The sequence below is a fragment of the Equus asinus genome, chromosome 8 (assembly GCF_041296235.1).
Source record: "Equus asinus isolate D_3611 breed Donkey chromosome 8, EquAss-T2T_v2, whole genome shotgun sequence".
NCBI classification, from domain to species: domain Eukaryota; kingdom Metazoa; phylum Chordata; class Mammalia; order Perissodactyla; family Equidae; genus Equus; species Equus asinus.
In genome coordinates, this window is record NC_091797.1 from 78542912 (window position 1) to 78570867 (window position 27956).

Below are 27956 nucleotides of genomic sequence, written 5' to 3' on the forward strand. Positions count from 1 at the left end.
GGACTATAGGAAGTGCCTCTCCACCCCACCTTTCCCAGGCCCTGGGAATACTGCCCCATCCCTCCCAATTCCCCCTTTTTCCATAAAGGCAGGTAGGGTGGCACCATACCACAATGGTGAGGAGGCTGAGTAGAAAGCTGGCTAGGAAAATGGTGAGCCCATAAAAATAAAGTGTGCTACAGACTGATGCGTCGGCAGAAGGCAAGAGTTCAGCCATGGCTGATGGTGGTGAGTACATCAGGATACATCTAGGAAAAAAATCAATGGACAGGAGTAACTGCTACAGATTTAAGACTAGAGAGATACCCATTTGGGGCTACAAAAGTTAATGAGAATGCAATTTTACTTATCATTTTGCTAACCCTTGCCCCTAACACCTTGTTCCTTCTCATAGACTCATTATCTTCTAGTCAGTTTGTCTTATATTGCTACTTCTGCACTTTTAGCCTTGACTATATGTTGTTCCACAGCCCATTTAGAATACAAGCATCTTGGCCAGAATGTATGTACAAAGTCTTCTCCCATCTCTGTTTATAGCAAAGAATACACGTAGTCTACCATGAAAATGACAGATTTGCTCCTTACCTGTGGCTCTGGCTGAAGTTGTGGAAACATTCACTGGCATTGCCCAGACAGAATACAGGTATCATCAACAGTAGAGGTATCAGGCTGGGAGGAAAAAAACTTATCATCCTAGTATTCAGACTTTTTCATGCCCTTTCCCCTTTGCAAAATATTCTCCTGTTCATCTCCCAACTCTATCACCCCACCACTCTCCATAAATACATACACATTTAATTTCTTCAAGAAAAATACTTCAAAAACTTTAAGTATTCCTTCTTTTTCAGTTCCTGGGAAAGTGAAGTGGGAAATGCATTTTATACCTCAGTTAATAAGCCCTAACACAGTTTCATAGGGAATCTCTGGGAGTTGTGCAATCAGATAAAAATCCAAGTGTGTCAAAGTGAAAGGAAAAAATCTACGAACGAACTCTGTGCTTAGTCTGTTTCACCTTTCATGGTGACCAGGAACAATTTCATTCGCATCAGCCCCTTCCTGGGAGTTTTTCTCCCATAATTTTAAAGTATACTTTTAAATAATCAATTATTTATCCAGCTAAATATATCCAGCTCCTTGTAAGAGGAAAAGATCCAGGAGTAAAAGTTACAAAGTTTAAAACCAATTCTGATATGACCACCACTTTAGGTGAGATCCAGACCCTTTCTGGGCTTAATAATTGTAAGAGTCTCATTCAATGTTATAAAGATGGATGAGATCTTGAAAGCCATCTATTAGAACTCTTTATGATATATGAAAAGGAATTCAAAGTCTAAAGACTTAAAGGGAAATATTTGTTGCACGTCACATAGAGTTGATGGCAAAATTGTGGCTAAAACCAAAATCTGCAATTTCAAACTGCTTGCCTATTCTACCTGGGAAAATGATCACATATATGTTGCTTCCTACTCAGTAAGGCTCCATGAAGACCTAGGAGTGACAGATTCAATGGAAATAAATGGCATTGTCTTCCTATTTGTTCCCATCTGGACCCCAGAGTAATGAGAATCTATACCTTGCTAGGAAGGAAAGCAAAAATCTTACCTTGACAAAATGATGGCTATTTGGCCAACCTGACAAGTATAATCTATAACCTATGAAAAGAATAAGTGTGAGTAATGTCTTAGAATATTGCCAACCACGTTATAATAAATACCAGGTCATCACTTAAACACTTAATAGAACAAAAATTCCCAAGAGCTAGCCTGCTTCAGTCAAGCAATATTTGCTATAAAATTCAATGAAATAATTATTTCCTTAGGATTGGAGATAAGAGAATTTTATCTGTATGACTATCTTCTAAAAAGTACAAAAACAACAATAGCCACAGAGAGAGCCTGCAGGAAGTAGCTTAATATAAGATTTGGATACCAGAATACATTCTCTTAAGAAGACAAATATGAAACCACACAGTAATCCTCCATCTTCTAATAACAGTTCAATATTCTTCTCTTTTAGATCCAGGGAGTTGTGGACTTTTCAGACCTTATGGGTGGAGTGAAAGTTATGTAGAAAATGACTAGCAGAAAGCATAATAAGCCAGGGTTAGTATAATAGGGCAGGATCTATTTGGATATAAGACCTTTAGATATAAGACCTATTGGACTTTAGAAGAAAGAATATTTCAAAAGTCCACAGTTGTGTTAGACTCTGTAAAACAACTTACAGAAGGATGGTCCCTCCCGGGAACTTAGGGTGAAAGATTTTGAACAGAACGCCTTGAAAAGATAATCGAATAGAAGCCTTTTTCCGTTTTAAGGTAGTTATCTTATCTTCTAGAATGGTAACGTTAGGGATCAATATGCATTAAGTGAGCAATTAATCAATAATCAGAGGTGGGTAATTGATTTTACCTAAGAACTTTGGGTCAAGAACAGCAAATGATTTCAAGTAGGATAGTCAGTGTCGACTTTAGGTAAAAAGAAAAATCAGTATAAATTAGTCTTTGGTAACCTCTCCCACTCCCGTGCCTTCTTCTCTTTTTATTGTATCCTCTATCCATCAGGTGGCTATCCTGTGTTTAATTCTTGTTCTTACCTGGCTGTCAATTAATCTCTGACAAAAAGCTTACTGATAATAGTTTAGGGCAGAAGTCATGCTAGCATATCTAAAAGAGAACTCAAGGGGCCAGCCCGGTGGCGCAGCGGTTAAGTTCGCACGTTCTGCTTCTCGGTGGCCTGGGGTTCGCCGGTTCGGATCCCAGGTGCGGACATGGCACCGGTTGGCAAAAGCCATGCTGTGGTTGGTGTCCCACGTATAAAGTAGAGGAAGATGGGCATGGATGTTAGCTCAGGGCCAGTCTTCCTCAGCAAAAAGAGGAGGATTGGCAGTAGTTAGCTCAGGGCTAATCTTCCTCAAAAAGAAAAAAACAGAGGGGCTGGCCCCGTGGCCGAGTGGTTAGGTTCGCGCACTCTGCTGCAGGTGGCCCAGGGTTTCGTTGGTTCGAATCCTGGGAGCGGACATGGCACTGCTCATCAAGCCATGCTGAGGCAACGTTCTACATGCCACAACTAGAAGGACCCACAAGGAAGAATATACAACTGTGTACCAGGGGGCTTTGGGGAGAAAAAGGAAAAAAACTTTAAAAAATCTAAAAAAAAAAGAGAGAGAGAGAACTCAAAAATAAAAAAAGAAAAAGGAACCCTCCCCCCCCCCAAAACTTCAAGGCTCCTGGTATAAAGCTATAATGACAAAATAATAGGCAGTGAGTTAAAATTTGGGGCCAGTTTTTCTTCTTGGAACTAGTGTAGCATGAGTTATAAAGTATAGTATGTACATTTGTATGCATAGAAAGCAGTAGAATACATATAGGAGAGTTAATCTTATATTAACTCTCTTTTCCTTCAAAGATTAATTTGTTCTCCTGCCAGGAGCCCAAGTCACGGAAAAATATTCCCCCATGTTGTCCCTTGGCTTCTGGTCTCATCATGGTAACTTCTTTAGGAAATGACTCTGTGGCCGAATAACTTCTCCCAAATTCCAAATTCTTAGCTTGTAAATGAATGAATGAATGAATGAACAAAAACTTGAAATACTATCCCCATAAGGCTGTTGAACTTTTTAGACATTTGCCTGAAAGGAGGAAAATGAACTAATTGTCTCTTTGTAGTATGTTCCAGCCCTAGGATTATAGAAATATGCAGACAAATATGTAAAAGGATGTATAGCCATGAGTCGTTACTAAATTGTAGCGAGTTGAGAAACTATACAAGTTTAAAATATAGAAGAATAATTATAAGTTTTGAGTCCCCAGAGGTAAACAAGAGAAAAAGGCACCAAAATATAGTCCTGTGCTTACAATACAGTGGCCACTGCTACCTGTTTTTAAATTAAAATCAAGATTAAATAAAATTAAAAATTCAGGGCCAGCCCCATGGCCAAGTGGTTAAGTTCGCGCACTCCAGTGCAGGCGGCCAGTGTTTCCATGGTTTGAATCCTGGGCGCGGACATGGTACCACTCACCAAGCCACGCTGAGGCGGCGTCCCACATGCCACAACTAGAAGGACCCACAACTAAGAATATACAACTATGTACCGGGGGGGTCTTTGGGGAGAAAAAGGAAAAAAATAAAATCTTTAAAAAAAAACCCTAAAAATTCAGTTCCTCGATCATGCCAGCCACATTTCAAATACTCAATAGCCACATACGGTTAGTGGTTACTGAACTGGACAGTACATAAAATATTTTGATGATTGCAAAAAGTTCTATTGAACACTGCTTGTATAGAGTGTAATATCTTGTTCAGGATGCTGTTTAAGAGGTCTCTTCACGTTAATTTTTTAACGATCTCCCCACTGCCCTTTCTCCTTAAAGCAAAAAAGGAAAAAAAAGGAGAGAAAAGGTGCCAGCCCCATGGCTGAATGGTTAAGCTCGCACACTCTACTTCGGCGGCCTGGGGTTTCACCGGTTCAAATCCTAGGCGCGGACATGGCACCGCTCATCAGGCCATGCTGGGGCGGTGTCCCACATGCCACAACTAGAAGGACCCACAACTAAAGATACACAACTATGTACTAGGGGGCTTTGGGAAGAAAAAGGAAAAATAAAATCTTTTTTTTAAAAAAAAAAGGCGACAGAAAAGCTTTAAAAGCATTCTATGCCCCTCCCCTTCTCCAACAGTATGTATCTAGAACAAGGCTAGAAAAAAAGCAAGAAGAATATCTTCTTAAGAAGTCAGTCAGATGAGGATTCAAGAGTATCATAGCATTTTAGAGCTGGAAGGGACGTTAAAGATCACACAGACCAACACTTCATTTTATGATGAAAAATTAAGGCCCAAGAAAGGGAGATGATGTGCCAAGGTCACACAGGAGATAAATGACAGAACTGGGTCTAGAGGCTGGCCCCATGGCTGAGTGGTTAAGTTCGTGTGCTCCACTATGGCAGCCCAGGGTTTTGCCAGTTTGGATCCTGGCGCGGACATGGCACTGCTTGTCAAGCCATGCTGAGAGGCGTTCCACAAAGCACAATCAGAAGGACCTACAACTAGAATATACAACTATGTACTTGGGAGCTTTGGGGAGAAGAAGGAAAAAAAAGGAAAAAAACTGGCAACCAGATGTTAACTCAGGTGTCAATCTTTAAAATAAATAAATTAATAAATTAATTAAAGAACTGGGTCTAGAAGACAGATCTCTTGATTCACCTTCAAATGCTCTTTTCACAATGCTATAGTATCATTTATTCACTCAACAAATATTTATTGAGTTTCATCATGTGTGTGACAGTATACCACTTTCATTTGTTCTAGAACTGATCTGTAGGCTGTAGGGAAAGGTATGTTGGCAGGCTTTCCAGATTAATTTGTTCCATGGTGCCCTTAAATAAAAATTCCCCTTCAAAAAACCACAACAAAATGAATACTGCAGAAATAAGAAGACTGGATGTCTATAAGACGACTAAAACATATAAAGACATTTAAAGAAATGAAAATTTCTAACATCATAAAAATGTCCTCTGCCAAGATCGCTCAGTGATATAGTGATATACTGAAGGAATCAGAAATAAGAAACTAGTCCTAGTATAAAGTACTAAACAACAGAATACTATTCAGCAATAAAAAGGAATGAATTACTTATACATGCTATAATGGATAAACTTCTAAAGCATTCTGCTAAGTGAAATAAACCAGACACAAGAGACTATACATTGTATGATTCCGTCTATATGAAATGTTCAAAAAAAGGAAAATCTGTGGAGACAGAAAGTAGATTAGTGGCTGCCTAGTGCAGGAGATGGGAAGGGAATTAACAGTAAAAGGCATGAAGAATTCTAGTAGGGTGAAGAAAACACTCTGAAACTGATTTATGATGATAACTGTACAATTTGGATAGTTTATTTAAAAACCATTGAAGTGTACACTTGAAATAGGTGAATTATGTAATATGTAAAATATGCATTCACAGAAAAGAATCCAGATGTACTGACTTAGTGTTCTTCTCTCTTTTATAATTGTAATGCTAGGCAGTGCCCAAAACTTTTTGTAAACCAAAGAAAGTAAGACAACTGCTCCCTGGTTTTGTCTTGTTTTCTGATAATCATACAGTAATTCGTCTGCCCTTCTGCAAACAAATATCGGTTACCCACACATACTGGAGAAATATAGCAGAGAAGAACAAAAACTCTCCATTTCCAATATCTGTAGCCCAAATCCTGTATTAGCAGACTGACTACTTTCCTTGACTCTTCTCCAAGATCTTTTCTTTACTCTAGCAGCAGTGATGGATTGGCATGGAGCCAAGAAAGATTTCCCATACTGAATGGAACCAGGCAAGAATGGGAGTACTGTAAATAATGTTTCCTATAATCAGATGCACTTTTTTTGGTGGCAAGAGAGAAGAGGAAATTATTTTAACACAATGGAAACTCTATGAGAACATGGTTTTTCTTTTTCTTTATTAACCTCTATGAATTCACCTAGCCAGCCATGAGTGCTTAGAGTGTTTTTCAAGGATATATGGGTTTCTTTTAGCACACTGTTCTGAACTATTAGCTCTAAATAAAACTTACCGGTGGAAATGTGCTCTGTCCATGCTGCTTGTGTTTCATCCTCAGCTCTTTGTATAAATACCAGATGTAATTGACAGTGTAGAGAAATGAGGAAATGTAGAATATCTAGGTGAAAATTAAAACAACCCATCATAACTGTCCCACTCTAACTTCCTTCAATTTATTCCATTATTTTCTACTATAGGAATCCTACCTCTCAGTTGTTAGTAACTTACCATGTAGTATCCATACCATGAAAAACCAGATCAAGCCTGGGAATTCTACCCAGGCTTACCTAAACTATGTCCCAGCTTCCTTATTTTATCCTTTTGACTATTCAGAGGAACCACAGCATTATCCACCTCCTCTCAACCAACTGTCGCACTTTTATGAAGATATCATAGAATCTTTTTCTATTTTTTTAATTGAAAAGATCATAAGGATTTCCACTTCTAATAATTACAGCCCAAGCTATTTGAACCAAACTTCTTATTCAAAAGAACTAAACATGCTGGATAAAGTATTTTTTAAACCCTTAAAAGCATCAAAGAACTGACAAGATAGCAAGGAACTAGCAGGACAAAATCCAAAGGAAGAAATTTATGCTTCCATCTTTGATGAGATAGGAATAGAATGTGCCTTTCAGCCTTAAAAACTAAAAATTGGACAAAATATATAAAAACACCCAGTTTTCAAACACTGGATAACAATCAGTGCAGAATGCAATCCCTGAAAGAAAACAAACAAACAAGTTGACCCCATCAAGTGCCCCAGCTCACTGGCTGGAAAAAGTGAGTGCAGTGAGGTGGAATCCAAACAGAGACAGGCTGTCCTGGTGAGTTGCAGAAACAGAGTTCAGAGTTTGGGGAGGCCAAGGCAGCTAAAATTTGTGAAGCAGATTATCAGAGAAGAGGTAGTCACACAGAGATATAGTGCTCTGGAGATTTGCAGAGGTACTCTCAAGTCTTTGATTAAGTATTAATCTATGCATGTTGGAGAGAAAACCATGAAGATCAGGGAAAGAACCACCAGAAAGGAGTGGGTGGAACAATCTCCAAAGGAATCTTCAGAATAAAAGTTTGTGTTCCCATCAGCCAGAGTGGAAAGACTTCCTAATACCTAGGCGGGAATGGCAGTACTGTAGAATAAAAAGATAGAATTATAAGAGTAATATTGCCTCACTAATGAGTCCAATCTATACATGGAAGATTGCCCAAACCAAAGCTTAAAAGTAAGCTTCAAAAAATAAGCAAGCCTTGAAAGGATCAAATAGATTCAGAGTTAACTATATCTAAGACAAAACTCTCAAACTTAAAGGAATATATTTTTTAAAAAAATCTAATACTCAGTAATGTAAAATCTACAATGTTTGGAATCTAATAAAATATTATGTCATCCAAAGAAGCAGGAAAATACAACCCACAAAAAAGAGAAAAATTAATCAATAAAAATGAACTCAGTAATGACAGAGATTATAAAAATTAGTAGATAGAAATGTTAAAGGAATGATTACAAATATACTCCATATGACCAAGAAGGTAGAGGAAAGCATAAGACATAAAAAAGACCCAAATTGAAATTCTAGAAATGAAAAATATAATATACGAAATTAAAAACACGGCAAATTAGAAACCACAAAAGAAAAGATCAGTAAAACTGAAGGCACAGAAATAGAAACTATTTAAAAAATGAACAAACCCTCAGTGAGCTGTGTAACAATATCAAGCAAGCGAATGCACGGAATTGGAATTCCAGAAGGATTAGAGAGGCAGGGAGAAACAAAAATACATTGGAAGAAATAATAACCAAAATTTTTCCAAATTTGATGAAAATATAAACCCATCATATCCAAAAAGCTTAATAAAACCAAGCATAAGAAACATGAAGAAAACACACCAAGGTACATCATAATCAAATTACTTAAAATCAGTGATAAACAGAAAACACCAAAAGCATCCAGAGTAAAAAGACACATTACATACACAGGAACAAAGATAAGAATGACAGCAGACTTCTTATCAGAAACACTGCAAACCAGAAAACATGAGAAACATCTTTAAAATACCCACAGAGAAAAAACACTTGCTTTCTTTTGCTTGCCATTTGGTTGAAGTGAGGGGATGGAAGATGATAAGCAAATGGCAAGCAAAGAAACCAAGTGTTGCCATACTTATATCAGACAAAGCAGACTTCAAGATAAAAAAGATAAGGAGAGACAAAGAGGGGCAGCATATAATGATAAAAGGGATATTCCACCAAGAGGACATAACACTTATGAATATATATACACCTAACAGGAATACCAAAGTATATAAAGCAACTATTAACAGACCTAAAGGGAGAAACTGACAGCAACATAATAATAGTAGGGGACCTCAACACCCCAATTACATCAATGGATACATCATCCAGACAGAAAGTCAACAAAGAAACAATGTCCTTAAATGAAACAGTAGACCAGATGGACTTAATAGATATATACAGAACATTGTATCCAAAACCAGCAGAACACACATTCTTCTCAAGTGTACATGGAACATTCTCAAAGATAGACTATGTGTTTGGAAACAAGGCAAGCCTCAATAAATTTAAGAAGATTGATATCATATCAAGCATCTTTTCTCACCACAATGCTATGAAACTAGAAATCAACTACAAGAAAAAAGGTAGGAAAATCACAAATATGTGGAGACTAAACAACATGCTACTGAACAACAATTAGGTTAATGACAAAATCAAAGGAGAAATCAAAAAATACCTGGAGACAAATGAAAATGAAAACACAACAAACTGACTCTTATGGGATGCAGTAAAAGTGGTACTAAAAGGAAAATTTATAGCAATACAGGCCTACCTCAATAAACAAGAAAACTACACCTAAAAGAGCTAGAAAAAGAACAATCAAAACCCAAAGTCAGCAGAAGGGGAGAAATAATAAAAATTAGAGCAGAAATAAGTGAAATAGAGACTAAGAAAAAAAAAACAATAGAAAGGATCAATGAAACTAAGAGCTGGTTCTTTGAGGAGATTAAAAAATTTACAAACTCTTAGCTAGACTCACCAAGAAAAAAAGAGGGAAGACTCAAATAAGTAAAATTGAAAATGAAAGAGGAGAAATTACAACAGATACCACAGAAATACAAAGTATTATAAGAGAATACCATGAAAAACTACATGCCAACAAATTGGATAACCTAGAAGAAATGGATAAATTCTTAAAATCACACAATCTCCCAAAACTGAATCAAGAAGAAATAGGGAATCTGAATAGACCAATCACAAGTTAAGAGAGAGATTGAAACAGTAATCAAAATCTCCCGAAAAACAAATGTACAGAACCAGATGGCTTCTCTGGAAAACTCTATGAAACATTTACAGAAGATTTAATACCTATCCTTCTTAAACTATTCCAAAAAATTGAAGAAGATGGGATGCTTCCTAACTCATCCTATGAGTCCAACATTATCCTGATACCAAAACCAGACAAGGACAACACAAAAAAGGAAAATTACAGGCCAGTATCACTGATGAACAAAGATGCCAAAATCCTCAACAAAATATTAACAAATTGAATACAATAATACATTAAAAGGATCATATACCACAGTCAAGTGGGATTTATTCCAAAGATGCATGGATGGTTCAATATCTGCAAATCAATCAATGTGATACACCACATTAACAAAACAAGGAATAAAAATCACACGATTATCTCAATAGATGCAGAGAAAGGATTTGACAAGATCCAACATCCATTTATAATAAAAACTCTCAAAAAAAAATGGGTATAGAAGGAAAGTGCCTCAACAGAATAAAGGCCATATATGACAAACCCACAGCCAAGATCACACTTAACGGTGAAAAACTGAAAGCCATCCCTCAGGAACAAGATAAGGGTACCCACAATCACCACTCTTACTAAACATAGTACTGGAGGTTTTGGCTAGAGCAATTAGGCAAGAAAAAGAAATAAAAGAAATCCAAATTGTAAAGAAAGAAGTGAAACTCTCACTGTTTGCAGATGAAATGATTCTATCTATAGAAAACCCTAATGTATCCACCAGAAAACTATTAGAAATAATCAACAACTAAAGCAAAGTTGCAAAATCAACAGACAAAAATAAGTTGCATTTCTATACATTTAGAGAAGTCACAAATAAAATCCCATTTACAATAGCAACAAAAAGAATAAAATATCTAGGAATAAATTTAATCAAGTAGGTGAAAGACCTACACACTGAAAACTATAAGACATTATTGAAAGAAATCGAAGACAATATAAAGAAATGGAAAGATATTCCATGCTCATGGAAGAATAAACGTAATTAAAATGTTCATATTACCTAGAGTAGTCTACAGATTCAATGCAATCCCTATCAGAAACCCAATGACATTCTTCATGAAAATAGAACAAAGAATCCTAAAAGTGATATGGAACAACAAAAGACTCTGAACACCTGAAGCAATCCTGAGAAAAAACCACAAAGTTGAAGGCATCACAATCCTTGACTTCAAAATATACTATGAAGCTACAGTACTCAAAATAGCATGGTACTGGCAGAAAAACAGACACATAGGTCAATAGAACAGAATTGAAAGCCCAGAGATAAAACCACACACCTATCAATAGCTAACCTTTGACAAAGGAGCTAAGAACACACAATGGAGAAAGGAAAGTCTCTTCAATAAATGGTGTTTGGAAAATTGGACAGCCACATGCAAAGGAATGAAAGTAGACCATTATTTTTCATCATACACAAAAATAACTCAAAATGGATTAAAGACTTGAATGTAAGACCTGAAACCATAAAAATCCTAGAAGAAAATATAGGCAGTACACACTCTGACATTGGTCTTTGCAGTACCTTTTCGAATACTGTCTACTTAGGCAAGTGAAACAAAAGAAAAAAAATAAACAAATGGAACTACATCAGACTGAACAGCTTCTGCAAGGCAAAGAAAACCGTGAATGAAATGAAAAGACAACCCACCACCTGGGAGAAAATATTTGCAAATCATATATCTGACAAGGGTAAATTTCCAAACTATATAAAGAACTCATACAACAATAACAAAATGAACAACCTGATCAAAAAATGGACAGAGGATATGACAGGTATTTTTCCAAAGAAGATATACAGATGGCCAATGGACACATGAAAAGATGTTCGACACCCCTAATTATTAGGGAAGTGAAAATCAAAATTACAATGAGATATCACCTTATACCCATCAGAATAGCTATAATTAACAAGACAAAAAATAACAAATGTTTGAGAGGATGGGGAGAAAAGGGAACCCTTATACACTGCTGGTGGGAATATAAACTGGTGCAGCCACTATGGAAAACAGTATGGAGATTTCTCAAAAAAATTAAAAGTAGAAATACCATATGATCCAGCTATTCCACTACTGAGTATTTATCTAAAGAATTTGAAATCAACAATAGAAAGAGATTTATGCTACTCCTATGTTCATTGCAGCATTGTTCACAATAGCCAAGATATGGAAGCAACCCAAGTGCCCATCAACTGATGAATGGATAAAGAATATGTGGTATATATACACAATGGAATACTACTCAGCCATAAAAAGACAAAATTGTGCCACTTGTGACAAAATGGATGGAAGTTGAGGGTATGCTGTTAAGCGAAATAAGCCAGAGAGAGAAAGACAAACAGTGTATGATTTCACTCATACGTGGAAGATAAACAAACACATAGATAAGAACAGATCAGTGGTTAACAGAGAGGAATGGGGTGGAGGGGAGGGTGAAATGGGTAAAGGGGCACATATGTATGGTGACAGATAAAAACTAGACTATTAGGGGTGAGCAAGATGCAGTCTATTCATAAAATGATATATAATAATGTACACCTGAAATTTACACAATGTTATAAACCAATATGACCTCAATAAAATAATTTTTAAAAAATAACTGAAAACAAGTACTCAAACAATTATATGTACATGCATGTTCATAAAAGCACTGTGCACAACAGCCAAAAGGTGGAAACAGCTAAAATGTCCACAAACAGACGAATGGATAAACAAAATGTAATATATACATACAATGGAATATTATTCAGCCATAAAAAGGAAGGAAGTACTGATACATGCTACAAGGTGGATGACCCTTCAAAACGTTATGCTAAACGAACAAGGCCAGGCACAAAAGCTCATATTTTGAATGATTCTTTTATTACAAAGTATCCAGAATAGATATAGCCATAGAGACTGAATTCAGATTGGTGGTTTCCAGGAGTTGAGGGTAGGCAAGATGGGGAGAAACTGCTTAATGAGTAAGGGGTTTTACTTTGGAATGATAGAAATGTTTTGGAACTAGATGGATACGGTGGTTGCACAACATTGTGAATGTACTAAATGCCACTGAACTCTTCACTTTAAAATGGTTAATTTTATATGTGAATTGCACCTCAATGAATTATTTTTAAAAACTTTTGTGCATCAAAAGACATTATCAAGAAAGTGCAAAGACAATCTAACGAATGGGAGAAAATATTTGCAAATCATGTATCTGATTGACAAATAAAAATGGCAAGCAAGAGGATATATTGGAGTATATGAGGAAGCCATTTGGTATAAACCTAATTCGGCCTGACTTCTTTTTTTTCCTCCAAAAGGGCCTGACTGGCTATTGAGCACGCATTGCATATCTGCTTAGACATTTCCTTTGGCCAGAACAAAGGCCCTTGAGATAAAGATGCAACTTCCCCCCGACATTAGCATTTTTCCTTAGGCTAGGAACTGATTGCTGCACTCACCTCCCAGCTCACCTGTGACCACCCAGCTGGAGACAACAGACTGCCACCCTGCTGTGTTCACAGAGACAGAAGACCTACCTGCTATTTCCATCAATCGCTGTGCCGACAGAGCAGTCTCGCGACTATTGTAAAAGGGACATTTCAATCCTATGTGAAACATCCTCTTTGAGGGTATATAACCACCCTTATACCCCCACTTCTTTGGAGTGCTCTGTTCCTTTGTGGAAAGACTCTCCCGGGTTATAATCCTCAGATTTAAGCTCAGAATAAACTCACCCAAATTTTCATTTATAGATTGGATATGGATTATTTTCGTCGACATGATACAGGTCTATTATTTAGAATATATAAAAAACTCCTACGGGGCTGGCCTGGTGGCGCAGTGGTTAAGTTTGCACGTTCTGCTTCTCGGCGGCCCGGGGTTCGCCGGTTCGGATTCCAGGTGCGGACGTGGCACTGCTCGGCAAAAGCCATGCTGTGGCAGGCGTCCCACATATAAAGTGGAGGAAGATGGGCATGGATGTTAGCTCAGGGCCAGTCTTCCTCAGCAAAAAGAGGAGGACTGGCAGCAGTTAGCTCAGGGGTAATCTTCCTCAAAAAAAACCCCAAACAACCAAAACAAAAAAACCTCCTACAATGTAGCAACCAGACAATGAAGTTTGCCTCATTGAGTGACTCTTCCTTTCACCAACAATTTCTCTGTAGCATGCGATGCTGTTTGATAGCATTTTACTCACAGTAGAACTTCTTTCAAAATTGCAGTCAATTCTCTCAAACCCTCCTGCTGCTTTAGCAACTAAATTTATGTAGTATTCTAAATCCTTTGTTGTCACTTCAACAATCTTCATAGCATCTTCACCAGGAGTAGATTCCATCTCAAGTAACGACTTTCTTTGCTCATCCATAGGAAGCAACTCCTCATCCATTCAAGTTTTATCATGAAATTGCAGCAATTCGGTCACATCTTCAGGCTTCAAATGCAATGGGGGGAAAATGGTGCCTAAAGACTTGTTTGATGCAGGGCTGCCATAAACCTTCAATTTGCAAAAAAATACAATACCTGAGAAGCGCAATAAAAGGACGTCCACTTGTAATGTCCTCTAAATTACATAGTTCTCCGAACTTGGCAGTAAAATTTGAAATGTTACCTGATTCCTTTGTCTTCCTGTCTCCTCTTGTCGCCACTTAAAGAGACTGACCATTCTATGCTAAGGAAAGAGGTTTTAAGAAGCAATAGGTAATTTCATTTAAGTCCAGTAGAGGGAACTAGGATGTCATTACATCTGATAGATGCCTCCACTCTCACAGGAGACACACAAAGATTAAACATTCTAAATTTGACGTTTCTCGTAGTTTTCAGATTTAAAAATTTGTTAAAGCCTGAGAGATACTGTTAACAACCCTGACCATTATGATTAATGTTAACATTCTTCATATCAAACAGAAGTGATTAAGTATAAATTTATCATTTTAACTACTTTGTATTCTTTGGAGAATCTCAAGATTCATCAAATCCATCATCTTTATTCTCCTAAAATCCCAGTGAGGCAAATACTTATTGAATGGCTACCATGTATAAAGAATAATCTATAATAGAGGAGCCAAACAAGAACCTTCTACTCAATTTTATATTTATATAATCCTTTATAACTTAAAAGTACTTTTACATATATGCTGACATTTCACCCTATTTTTGTGACTATAAGTGAATTAGTTTTTAAAGTGACTTATTTAAGGTCTGTGAAGTGGCAGAAACTATTTTGCTTCTATTATTAAGTTAATGAAAAACTAACGTAAGTAGTTATTTGCCGAAAATCTCCCTTACACCAGTCTAAAGCAGATCCAACAAGGTAACTCCACCGTTCTGGTTTTCAACCAGGCCTTTTTTTTTTTTTGAGGAAGATTAGCCCTGAGCTAACATCTGCTGATAATCCTCCTCTTTTTGCTGAGGAAGACTGGCCCTGAGCTAACATCCGTGCCCATCTTCCTCTGTGCCCATCTTCCTCTATTGTATATGTGGGACACCTACCACAGCATGGCTTGCCAAGCAGTGCCACGTCCACACCTGGGATCTGAACTGGCGAACCCTGGGCCAGCGAGAAGCAGAACGTGCGAACTTAACCACTGTGCCACTGGGCCGGCCCTGAACCAGACCTTTTTTAAAAAATTGAATCCTGAAACTAAATAAGACCTCAACAGCTTATTTATTTCACTCCTTTAGAAGATGAACATACAGAAAACTATCTCAAACGTGTGGTTTTCTACTTTTTTGTAAAATTGTATTGAAAAGACGACAGCTCAAGCTTATTATAGAAAATAGAAACAGAGTATAATCAAGTATAAAAGCACTCTCAGAGGAGATTTTGTGAACAACTTCATTCCTGCTTCTATGTAGACAGAACCCCTTTGCTGAGAGAAAGAAAACAGGATGAGAGAGTTTCACTCTAAAGAAGACTCTAGATGTCCCCAAACACTTAGGATGACAGGTAAAGCTACTTCTGTTACATGGACCTAGGGTACAAGAGATTTTTGTTGTTGTCGTTAAGAGTACTTCTAACAAAGGGGATTGGTCATGACACAAATCTGTTCTGTCACAGATCACGGCATTAATCAAATGTTGGTTAGTACATTATGGCTAAAAGAGGTAAAAGCTCTAGCTTAGGGGGTTAGGATCGGATATCTACCCATATAGAAGGGCCCAGTGCCTCTAAACATAAGATTAAGTCCAGGGAGATCAGCTATCAACTAGCAAAAGTTTATTTGAACTCCTATTATATTTAAAACATTAGAAGACTCCAAAAATTGTAATAATAATGTTATATAAACTCCCAGCCACTGTAAAATTTAGGCCTTGGATTTAGGCAGGCTAAGTCCAAGAGGTCAGAGAAGTAGTGAGAGATATTAACAAGCAAAGATCGTGAAATCTAATCCTAGATGAGAGAATATTTTTTAATGGATCTTGCTTTCTATTGCCAGGCAGATTTAGAAAGTAATGGATCAATAAGTATGTGGAGGAAATGAAAGGCCTGCAAGTAAATTCTGTTCTTAAGGAGGTAGGCAAAGATCCTACCTCCTTGGAGGATTTTACCTCCAAAAACAATGATAATAAGAACAACAGTTTACAGTAAGGGCAAGCACATTCCATTTATCTAATTTAATCTTCACAACAACCCTAAGAATCCTATCATTATTCCTATTTTACATGGGGAAATTAAGACTTAGAGAAGTTAACTTGCGTTAAAATATTATAGCTAATAGGTGCCAGAGCTGGGATATGAACCTAGGTCTCTTTGACTCCAAACTGTATGATTTAACTCCAAGCAACAAACTTCACGTCATTTGCAATTCAAACTGGTATCTCTAAAGTACCTGACTAGCACATTTTTTCAGGAAATGAAACTGAGTTCGTTCACTAAGAAAAGACGACTGCTGACACTTCAACCTGTGTCAAAATAAACACTAGAATAGCCAAGAGGAAATAGAGAGGCTGACTGGGACAGTGTCTGGCACTGTCAGTTTCCCCTCTTCCTGTTTCTCCACAGCAATTATCTCTGGTAAACAGAAATATTAGCACAGTAATACTCCCAGACCCTTTTGGGAAAAGCATGGAATTTGTTCCTGATCCCAAGACCGATCTGGGGGACCATCATATACAACCAAATTAATCCACTCAGTGCAGAGCTAGTCCTCTAATAGAATAGAAGACCACGGATCAGATACCATCTTTCAGAGCCAGATGCTGTAGTCTAGACAAAGCCTTCTGATGCAACTGTTATTCTGGCACTGTAACACCTGTTTATTGGTTAGCTGAATTCATAAAAGAAGTAGTACTTGTACTTGGAAACCCCACATCTTAACTTATTATTCAAAGACTGAAATTATTTCTGATGGCTCTCAAACTTACTTTGCTTCTCAGGTAAGTTCCAGAACAAAACACTAGCTCTTGGTAAGTGATTGATTTCTTCTGTTCCAGTTCAGCGAAGTGGCATAAGGATGCCCCAGCTATACTGAGCCAATTCTCCCTCCTGATCAGCTCTGGGTTTCCTACAAAACTCTTTTCATTATCTGAACCAGGCAGGCACTCAACAACTGCAGGCACATAATAAAGTTATAAGAGATGCATAAGCCTGGTTCTAATTTGCATCCCATACCCACTCCAGTAGAAGAAGAAAAAGCTCAAAACAGAAAAATATTCATGTGTCCTGAAGTCTTAGCATCCTAAACCTGGAAAGGACTTTGAAAGCCCACTCAATACAATAATTTCCAAATGCTGGTTCAGAAATTAGTGCTGATCCCTGACAAAATGGTCACTGGTCTAAGAAATATTGAGAAAAATATAGGCAATGTAGTTAAGTTTTCACATGGCTAACATCACTAATTTAAAGAAATCATCCTTTATTCTGAGATTATATTTTACCTGTTTTTTTTTACTATCAATGTTATTCCTTTTATAAAATTAGATAGTTGTTGTTTTTAAAGTGTTCTTAACTTAGCAAAATATAAAATTAGCAACACCATGACAACTCCCACTATTTTTATTTTTATTTATTTTTTGTTTTACCTAACATTTGTAAATTCCAAAGTCTAGGAACCACTGAACCACTTATCTAGTGTATCACCTGGCCTTCACATAAAAATAGCAAATCTATTTTACACAGATGAAAATTATGGACACATTTGATAGGGAAACACCAAAGTGACCATGATGATTTATTCCAGTCACAACAATCCTCAAGGTTTCTACTCAAACTAAATTCTTTCCCACTACTGCTTAAGCCCATTTTCTTTCATTCTGCTTCAGTGAAAATGATTAACAACTGCAAACTATGTTCTAAAAATCCTGGCACCAGTTTTCAAAAAGATTTTTTCTAAAAGGGTCTCCCTGCTCAAAGACCGGAACTGAAACCTAGATTTAGAAACTTGGATATCTTGTTTGTTTAGATCAGGTAACTGGCTCTCTTGCTTTACTGTGACTCTCAGAAAATCTAGGACCTCTTTATCTGCTTGTGAAAACAAGGAATGCCCCACCTCCTCCCACTCCCAACTTTTTTCTCAAGAACCAGCTAGTGGAGAATTTTGAAAAGTAGAGACATTTAACCTAAACTGATCAAACTGTGAGAGTTGGGGGCAGGAAAGGGAGGTGAACTTTTACTTTTCATTTGTATGCCCCTCTTTACTATTTTGATTTTTATCAAGAACGTGTATGAGTTTTATAAGTTATACATACCGCTTCTTCCTTCTTCTCCCCAAAGTCCCCCCAGTACATAGTTGTTTATTCTAATTGTAGGTCCTTCTGCTTTTGCTACGTGGGACGCCACCTCAGCATGGTCTGATGAGCGGTGCTAGGCCTGCGCCCAGGATCCGAACCAGGAAAACCCTGCGCTGCTCAAGTGCGCTGTGCGAACTTAACTTCTCGGTCACGGGCCAGCCCCCCAAATTTTTTAAAATAGAAAAGTTTTTAAAAATGGAAATGTTCCAGTAACATGGAGAGAAGGAAAAGAGTCAAGTCTGAGTTTGCTTTTGTGACATAATAAGAAATATTTATTTGTTCTCTGCCCTTGGTTCTTGATACAAAGCTCCTAAAACTCTTGGAATTTCAAGAGTGATGGGAGTGATAGCATCTTACACAGAGCTCCTAAATCCCTTGGAGTTTCCTGAGTGACAGGAGCATCTTTTGTTCTAATGAGGTGATTCTTGGTGGGCTTCTGGATAGTTTCAAGATGGGGACTGGTCACCAGAAAGATCAAGCCATGACCAGAACCTTGGAACTTTCAGCCCCACCCCGTATCCCCCAGAGAGGGGACAGGGGCTAGAGATTAACAACTGATCACACCTAAATGATGAAGCCTCCATAAAAGTCTCTGAACTATGGGATTTGGAGAGCTTCTAGGTTGGTGAACACATCCAGGTGCCAGAAGTGTGGCACACCCCAACTTCACGGGGACAGAAACTCCTGGGCTCAGGATCTTTTTGGACCTTTCCCTATGTATCTCTTCATCTGGCTGTTCATCTGTAGTCTGATTATAGCCTTTATATAAACTGGTAAATGTAAGTAAGTATTTCTCTGAGTTCTGTGAGCCACTATATCAAATTATAGGAGGGGGGTCATGGGAAGCCCCAATTTGTAGCCAAGTCTGACAGAAGTGTGGTTCACCTGGGGACCCACTACTTGCAATTGGCCTCTGAAACAGGGGGCAGTCTTGTGGGACTGAGCCCTTAACCTGCAGGATCTGTGCTAACTCTGGATAGTTAGCATCAGACTTGAATTGTAGGACACCCAGTTGATGTCAGAGAGTTGAGGAATTGGTTGGTGTGGGAACAACACATTGGTATCAGAAGTGTTGTGAGTAAAGAAACAGTTTTCCTTTAGCTTTTTAATGGAATAACAGAAGGATCAATTGTAACATCTAATTCCCAGCTCTAATGTGAGAGAAAATAGAAAGTATTTCTTAAACAATTCATACTAACTAAATGGGGGTAAAGGTGAAGGTTAGGCTCTAAAGAAGTACTTAGAATATTCTCATCCTAATTTGTCTAAGGAGAAACTTAACTGTGATACCAGACTTAAGGTGATATCTTCAGGAACTTAAAAACGAACTCTAGGAAACTTTGATTCTGTAAAACTGATGCCTGGGTGTGCTCTCAAGTTAAATAGGTCAACAGTAATAGATTATCAGAAGACCAATACTGGCTACATAAGAAAATGGCTCTGCCTGTTTACTTACAGCTGGTGGAAACTATATTTAAGGCCAGACTTGGAATGTCTCACGCTTTGGTACTATTCAGTTTTAAAAAGAGAATTCAGAGACAAGAAGGGTCTTGCTGGGTGCTTAGTACCTTAAATCTTAAAAGAAGCATGGAACTACATGAAACGCAGTTCTGATTTTGGATTGACCAAGATCTCCTAATCTCTGGTTAGGGGCACTATCTACTATTTTTCTTCTGATGGCTTATATAGTTGAAGCATATTTTCTCTTCTCATAGACTATCTTGGGCCTGCAAGCTTTGGTAAATAATTGGCTTCGTCTGCTCCAGCTCAATGAGGTGGCATGAGGGTGCTGAGGCTGTACCGAGTGAAGTCTCCTCCATGACCAGCTCTGGGTTTCCTACGTCTAGCCAAAACATCTAGGACATTTCCAAACCAATTTTGGGAGAAAAGGCTCTAATGCCTTGACAGATCAGCATAGTCAACCTGTCTTGTCAGAGAGAAGTTTCTTCTTATCAAAAATCTCTCTCCATAGGAAACTATCCAAAACAAGGTTCTGAAACCTTTCCAAACTGGATAATAAACTGAATCCACTTTCAGGATTGGGAAGAGGCAACCATCCTCGGTAGAGTACTTATTTTGATGATCTTGATTTCCTTGCACAAACAGAGAAATCCATAAAAACATCATATGTTCATATAGAACCTTTAATTTTACAAAATATGTGTACAGACATCCTATTTAATATTTCAAAAATTTTTTATGAAGTAGATTAGACCAGCAATAATGATTTCATTTTACAGAAAAAAAATTCAAAATAAAGATCACATGACTTCTTCAAAGTCATATAGATTCTTAACAGCAAAAGTAAAACGAGAATCCAGGTCTCCTAACGCTAGGTTTATTTCATTCTCTACTATCGTTACTCTCCTAAAGTTGAATAAATGGACCAGTTGAACTATTTCATCTGAATTGTGGGCCTCAATTTAAAGAAAAGAGCCAAGTTAAATAGTATTTTTTTCCTCCAAACTGGAAGAATTTATCAGGAGGAAAGACAATGGGGAATATTAAAACTTTTACTTTAATCTGGAAGAGTCTGGACATTTTTCTATTTTAAACAATAATTTAGATATTTATTAAGAATTATTTAAATAATATATTCCCCTGAGATCTCCAAATTGACCCTGAATATCCAAAGGCTGAAGTTTTTTGAGCATATTCTCAGACCCTGGGCTTCATTTATGAAATTTGTACCAAAAAGCTGCGATAAAAATATTTGATATTATAATAATGACACAGTGATACCTGGCCTAATGATTATCACATAGATGGTTTAAAAAAATACACTTTACAACCTAACAAAAACAAACTGGGACTTCTATTTCTGGCCAAGATGGAGTAACAAGAACTGGATTTACCTTCCTGGCAAATAGACCAAAAAAACTGACAAAACGTATGAAACAATGTTTTCCAATACACTAGACATCAGACCACAAAGGATAGTGATCTCTGAAACATGAGAAAGATAAGATGAGCCATATGACTGCCTCAGTTTACTTCCTAGAGAGAGTTTTCATGCTGCAGTATAGGAAAGGGAAACTGAGGCAAAGCCTGGCAGACTCTGAGTTGAGGAGCAAAGCTAACAATCCAGGGAGACCAAGGCAGCTAGAATTCATAACACAGAGTGTTGGAGAGGAAAGAGCTTCTCAGAGAACCCTAAATATTTGCAGAGGGTCCTCCTGGAGTATTCAGCTAAGTACTGATTGATGCATGTGTGTAAGGGAACTATCCAAAGCTGAGGAAAAAACTATCAAAAAGAATTAGAGAGAACAGTATCTAGAGTTCACATAGGGCAAAGAATAGTGCCTGTTCCCACCACTAAGATCCAAAAAACTGATAATTCAACATGGCAGAGGGTAGAATACTGAGGAAGGTCTTGCCTCAATAGTGAAAAATAATTAGCCTGAGACTGAGCATTGCTCCAGTCCTACCAAAAATATCATAAAAGTGAGACTTGAAAGATTCAAATTATTTCCAATTAACTTAACAGTATCCAAGAATAAAATTCAAGAATGATTACAGGAATACAGAAATATCTAATACCTAAAAAGATACAATTCACAATGTCTGACATCCAATAAAAGATTGGATGCAAACAGGGAGGAAAACATGACCCATACTAAGGAGAATAATCCATCAACTGAAACCCAACCAGAACTGAAACAGATATTAGAATTGGCAGTAAAAGACAATAAAACAGTTATTATAATTGTATTCAATATTTTTAATAAGTTAAGTAGAGACATGGAAGATATTTTTTAAGACCTAAATTGAACTGCTAGAGATAAAAGCTACAATGGATGAGATAAAAAATACACAGATTGGACAATGCAGAAGAAAAGATTAGTGAACTTGAAGGCATAGCCACAGAAAATATCCAAAATGAGAAACAGAGAAAAAAGAACCCCAAAATGGAACAAAACCATCACTGAACTGTGGGAAAGCTTCAAGCAGCCTAATATGTAGATAATAAGATGTCTGAAAGGAATGGAAGTCATGGGGAAGAGAGGAACATAAAAAATATTTGAAGAAATAATAGACAAAAACTTTCCAAATTTGATAAAGACTATAAACTCACAGATTCAAAAGCTCAACTAATCCCAAGAACAAGAAATATGAAGAAAACAACATCAAGAACATCATAATCAAACTGTTCATTTTTAAGAGAAAAATCTTAAAAGCAGCCAGAGGAAAAAGGATATGTACAGAGGAATACAGATAAGGATATTAGAGTTCTTAATGGAAACAATGTAAGCAAAAAGACAGTGGAGCAAAATCTTAAACTACTGAAATTTTATCAATCTAGCATTCTATACCCAGCAAATAAACTCTCAAAAACAAAGGTGAAATAAAGACATTTTCAAACGTACAAAAGCAGACCCATACTACAAGAAATGTGAAAGACTGTGCTTCAGGCAGAAGAAAAATGATACCATGTAGAAATCTGGATCTACACAAAAGAATGTGGACCACTGGAAATGGTAAGTATAAAAGATATTTTTTTCTTATTTAAATCTCTCTAATAGTAATTAACTGAGCAAAACTTATAACAATATATTATGGGCTTTATGATATATATAAAAGAAAAATACATGACAACAATAGCATGAAGGCCAGGGGGCAAGAACTGGAAGTATTCTATTCTAAGATTCTCATCCTATATGTGAAGACACATGATATCATGTGAAGTTAAACTATGATAAGTTAAAATGTATACTATGAATCCTGTAACATGACCACTAAAGTAACACAATGAAAAGTTTTAGCTAACAAACCAACAAAAGAGATAAAAGGTAATAATAAAACATAGTATCCTAATCAAAAAGAAGGCAGAAAAACAAGGAAAAGGGAACAAAGGACAGATAGAACAAATAGAAAACAAATAGCAAAATGATAGATTAAAACATAACAACACAATCAAATTAAATGTAAGTGGTCTAAACACCACAAAAAAAGGCAGAGATTGTCAGACTGGATAAAATAGGAAGACCTAGCTATATTCTGTCTAAAAGAAATGCACTTTAAATATAAATACACAAAATAAGTTACAATTAAAAGGAAGTAAAAAGATGTACCACAATAATGATAATCAAACAAAAGTTTAAATAGCTATTAAATATCAGTAGATTTCAGAGCAAAGACTATTACCAAGAATAAAGAAAGTCACTTCATAATGATAACTGGTTTACTTAATGAAGAAGGCATAAAAATCTTAAATTTCAGGGGCTGGCCCAGTGGTGCAGCGGTTAAGTTCACGTGTTCTGCTTCTCAGCAGCCTGGGGTTCGCCAGTTTGGATCTCGGGTGCGGACATGGCACCACCTGGCACACCACGTTGTGGTAGGCATCCCACATATAAAGTAGAGGAAGATGGGCATGGATGTTAGCTCAGGGCCAGGCTTCCTCAGCAAAAAGTGGAGGAGTGGCAGTAGTCAGCTCATGGCTAATCTTCCTCAAAAAAAAAAAAAAAGTTAAAAAAAACTTAAATTTCAGAAGACATAATACTAATTATGTCATAATACACAGGAGTACCAAAGTATATAAAGCAGCTGTTAACAGACCTAAAGGGAGAAATTGACAGAAATACAATAATAGTAGGGGACATTAACACCCCACTTATCTCAATAGCTAGATCATCCAGAAAGTCAAAAGGAAACAGTGGCCTTAAATGAAACATTAGACCAGATGGACTTCATAGATAGCTATAGAACATTCCATCCAAAAACAGCAGAATACACATTCTTCCCAAGTGCTCATGGAAAATTCTCAAAGATAGATCATATGTTGGGAAACAAAGCAAGCCTCAATACATTTAGGAAGATTATATCATATCAAGCATCTTTTCCAAACACAATGGTATGAAACTAGAAATCAATACAAGAAAAAAGCTGAAAGTCACAAATATGTGGCGACTAAACAAAACGCTACTGAAAAAATATTGGATCAATAAAGAAATCACAAGAGAAATCAAAAGTTACCTGGAGACAAATGAAAATGAAAACACAACATACCAAAACTTAAGGGATGCAGCAAAAGCAGTACCAAGAGGAAAGTTTATAGCAATATAGGCCTACCTCAAAAAACAAGAAAAATTCCAAATAAACAATCTTATGTGATACCTAAAAGAACTAGAAAAAAAAGGACAAAGAGTCCAAAGCCAGTAGAACAAGGGAAATAATAAAAATTAGAGAGGAAACAAAAAATAATAGATACTAAAAAGCAACAGAAAGGATCAATGAAACTAAGAGCTAGTTCTTTGAGAAGATAAACAAAATTGACAAACCCTTAGCCAGACTCACTAGGAAACAAAGAGAAAAGACTCAAATAAATAAAATCAGAAATGAAAGTGGAGAAATTAAAATGGACACGACATAAATACAAAGGATTATAAGAGAATACTATGAAAAGCTATATGTCAACAAATTGGATAACCTAGAAGAAATGGATATGTTGTTAGACTCACACCCTCCCAAAACTAAATCAAGAAGAAAGAAGGAATCTAAATAGACCAATCGCTTGTAAAGAGATTGAAACAGTAATCAAAAACCTCCCCAAAAAACAAAAGTCCAGGACCAGATAGATTCTCTGGAGAATTCTACCAAATATTCAAAGAAGATTTAATATCTATCCTTCTCAAACTCTTCTGAAAAATTGAAGAGGACAGGATGCTTCCTAACTCATTTTATAGGGCCAATATTATGCTGACACCAAAACCAGACACAAGAAAGGAAAATTACAGGCCAACATTGCTGATGAATATAGATGTAAAAATCCTCAAAAAATATTAGCAAATCAAATACAACAATACATTAAAAGGATCATACATAATGATCAAATGAGATTTGTTCCAAAGACGCAGGAATGGTTCAACATCTGCAAATCAATCAATGTGACACACTATATTAACAAAATGAGGAATAAAAATCACATTATCATCTCAATAGATGCAGAGAAAGCCTTTGACAAAATCCAACATCCATTTATAATAAAAACTCTAAAAAAAATTGGTATAAGGGCCTGCCCCATGGCTGAGTGGTTAAAGTTCTGCATGCTCTGCTTCAGTGGCCCAGGTTTGCAGGTTTGGATCCCAGCCACAGAACTACTCCACTCATCAGACATGCTTGCTGTGGAGGTATCCCATACACAAAATAGAGGAAGACTCGCACAGATGTTAGCTCAGGGCTAATCTTCTTCAAGCAAAAAAAGAGGAAGATTGGCAATGGATGTTAGCTCGGGGCGAATCCTCCTCACCTCCTGCCCCAAAAAAGGTGGGGTATAGAAGGAATGTACCTCAACATAATAAAGGCCATATACGACAAACCCACAGACAACATCATACTCAACAGTGAAAAACTGAAAGCTGTTCCTCTGAGAACAGTAATAAGACAAGGATGCCTGTTCACGCCACTCTTATTTAACATAGCACTGGAAGTTTAGCCAGAGCAATTAGGCAAGAAAAAGAAATAAAAGGGATCCAAATTGGAAAGGAAGAAGTAAAACTCTATTTGCAGATGACATGATTCTATATATAGAAAACCCTAAAGAATCCACCAAAAAACTATTAGAAATAATTAATGAATACAGTAAACTTGAAGGGTACAAAATCAACATACAAAAATCAGTTGCATTTCTATACATTAATAACAAACTAGCACAAAGAGAACTCAAAAATATAATCCCATTTATAAAGATAACAAAACAAGTAAAATACCTAGGGATAAATTTAACCAAGGAGGTGAAAGACCTATACACTGAAAACTATAAGACATTAGTGAAAAAAATCGAAGAAGACAAAAAGAAATGGAAAGATATTCCATGCTCATGGATTGGAAGAATAAACATAATTAAAATGTCCATATTACCTAAAGCAATCTACAGAGTCAATGCAATCCCAATCAGAATCCCAAGGACATTCTTCACAGAAATAGAACAAAGTAAAATTTATATGGAGGGACAAACAACTCCAAATAGCCAAAGCAATCCTGAGAAAAAACAACAAAGCTGGAGGTATCATAATCCCTGACTTCAAAATATATTACAAAGCTATAATAATCAAAAAAGCATGGTACTGGCAGAAAAACAGACACACAGATCAATGCTATAGAATTGAGAGCCCAGAAATAAAACCACACATCTATGGACAGCTAATCTTCGACAAAGGAGCCAAGAACACACAATGGAGAAAGGAAAGTCTCTTCAATGAATAGTGTTGGGAAAACTGGACAACGACATGCAACGGAATGAGAATAGACCATTATCTTACACCATACACAAAATTAACTCAAAATGGATTAAAGACTTGAATGTAAGACTGGAAACTATAAAACTCCCAGAAGAAAATATAGGGCAGTACACTCTTTGATATTGGTCTTAGCAGTACCTTTTTGAATACCATGTCTACTCAGGCAAGGGAAACAAAAAAAATAAAGCAGGGGCTGGCCCTATGGCCAAGTGGTTAAGTTTGTAGGCTCTGCTTCAGTAGCCCAGGGTTTCACTGGTTCGGATCCAGGGTGCGGACCTAGCACCACTCATCAAGCCATGCTGAGGTGGCATCCCACATAGCAGAACCAGAAGGACCTACAACTAGAATATACAACTATGTACTGGGGGGCTTTGGAGAGAAGGAAAAAAATGAGGAAGATTGGCAACAGATATTAGCTCAGGGCCAATCTCTAAAAATAAATAAATAAATAAACAAATGGGACTATACCAGACTAAAAAGCTTCTGCAAGGCAAAGGAAACCATGAACAAACCAAAAAGATAACTCACCAACTGGGAGAAAATATTTGCAAATCATATATCTGACAAGGTTTAATATCCAAAATGTACAGAGAACTCATACAACTCAACAACAACAAAATGAACGACCCAATCAATGAACAGACATTTTTCCAAAGAAGATATACACATGGCTAACAGGCACATGAAAAGATGTTCAGCATCACTAATTATTAGAGAAATGCAAATCAAAACTACAATGAGGTATCACCTTACACCTGTCAGAATGGCTTTAACTAACAAGACAAGAAATAATAAGCGTTAGAGAGGATGTGGAGAAAAGGGAACCCTCATACACTGCTGGTGGGAATGCAAACTGTTGCAGCCACTACAGAAAACAGAATGGAGATTTCTTAAAAAAAAATTAAAAACAGAAATATCATACGATCCAGCTATTCCACTACTGGATATTCATCCAAAGAACATGAAATCAATAATTCAAAAAGATATGTGGCCCCCTATGTTCATCACAGCATTATTCACAATAGCCAAGATGTGGAAGCAACCCAAGTTCCCATCAATGGATGAATGGATAAAGAAGATATGGTATATATACACAATGGGATACCAGCTAGCGATAA

At 36.9% G+C, this 27956-nt stretch overlaps 1 protein-coding gene across 17 annotated transcripts in view; it reads right to left on the reverse strand.

The window, feature by feature from the left end:
• Positions 1–27956, reverse strand: part of TMEM116 (transmembrane protein 116) — a 120267-nt gene that overhangs the window by 52876 nt on the left and 39435 nt on the right. For 12 of the 17 annotated variants that reach the window (XR_011505335.1, XM_070516077.1, XM_070516082.1 and 9 more), the window contains 4 exons: positions 6569–6673; positions 1603–1652; positions 586–669; positions 110–248 (listed from right to left, as the gene is read on the reverse strand). Coding sequence is in view for 16 of the 17 variants with exons in the window: in XM_070516077.1 (XP_070372178.1) it covers positions 110–248; positions 586–669; positions 1603–1652; positions 6569–6673 (378 nt within the window). In the remaining variant the exon portion in view is untranslated. Of the gene's footprint in view, positions 1–109; positions 249–585; positions 670–1602; positions 1653–6568; positions 6674–14480; positions 14535–27956 lie in introns of those variants that run through there. The other 5 variants (XM_070516076.1, XM_070516072.1, XM_070516080.1 and 2 more) reach the window with 2 other exon arrangements.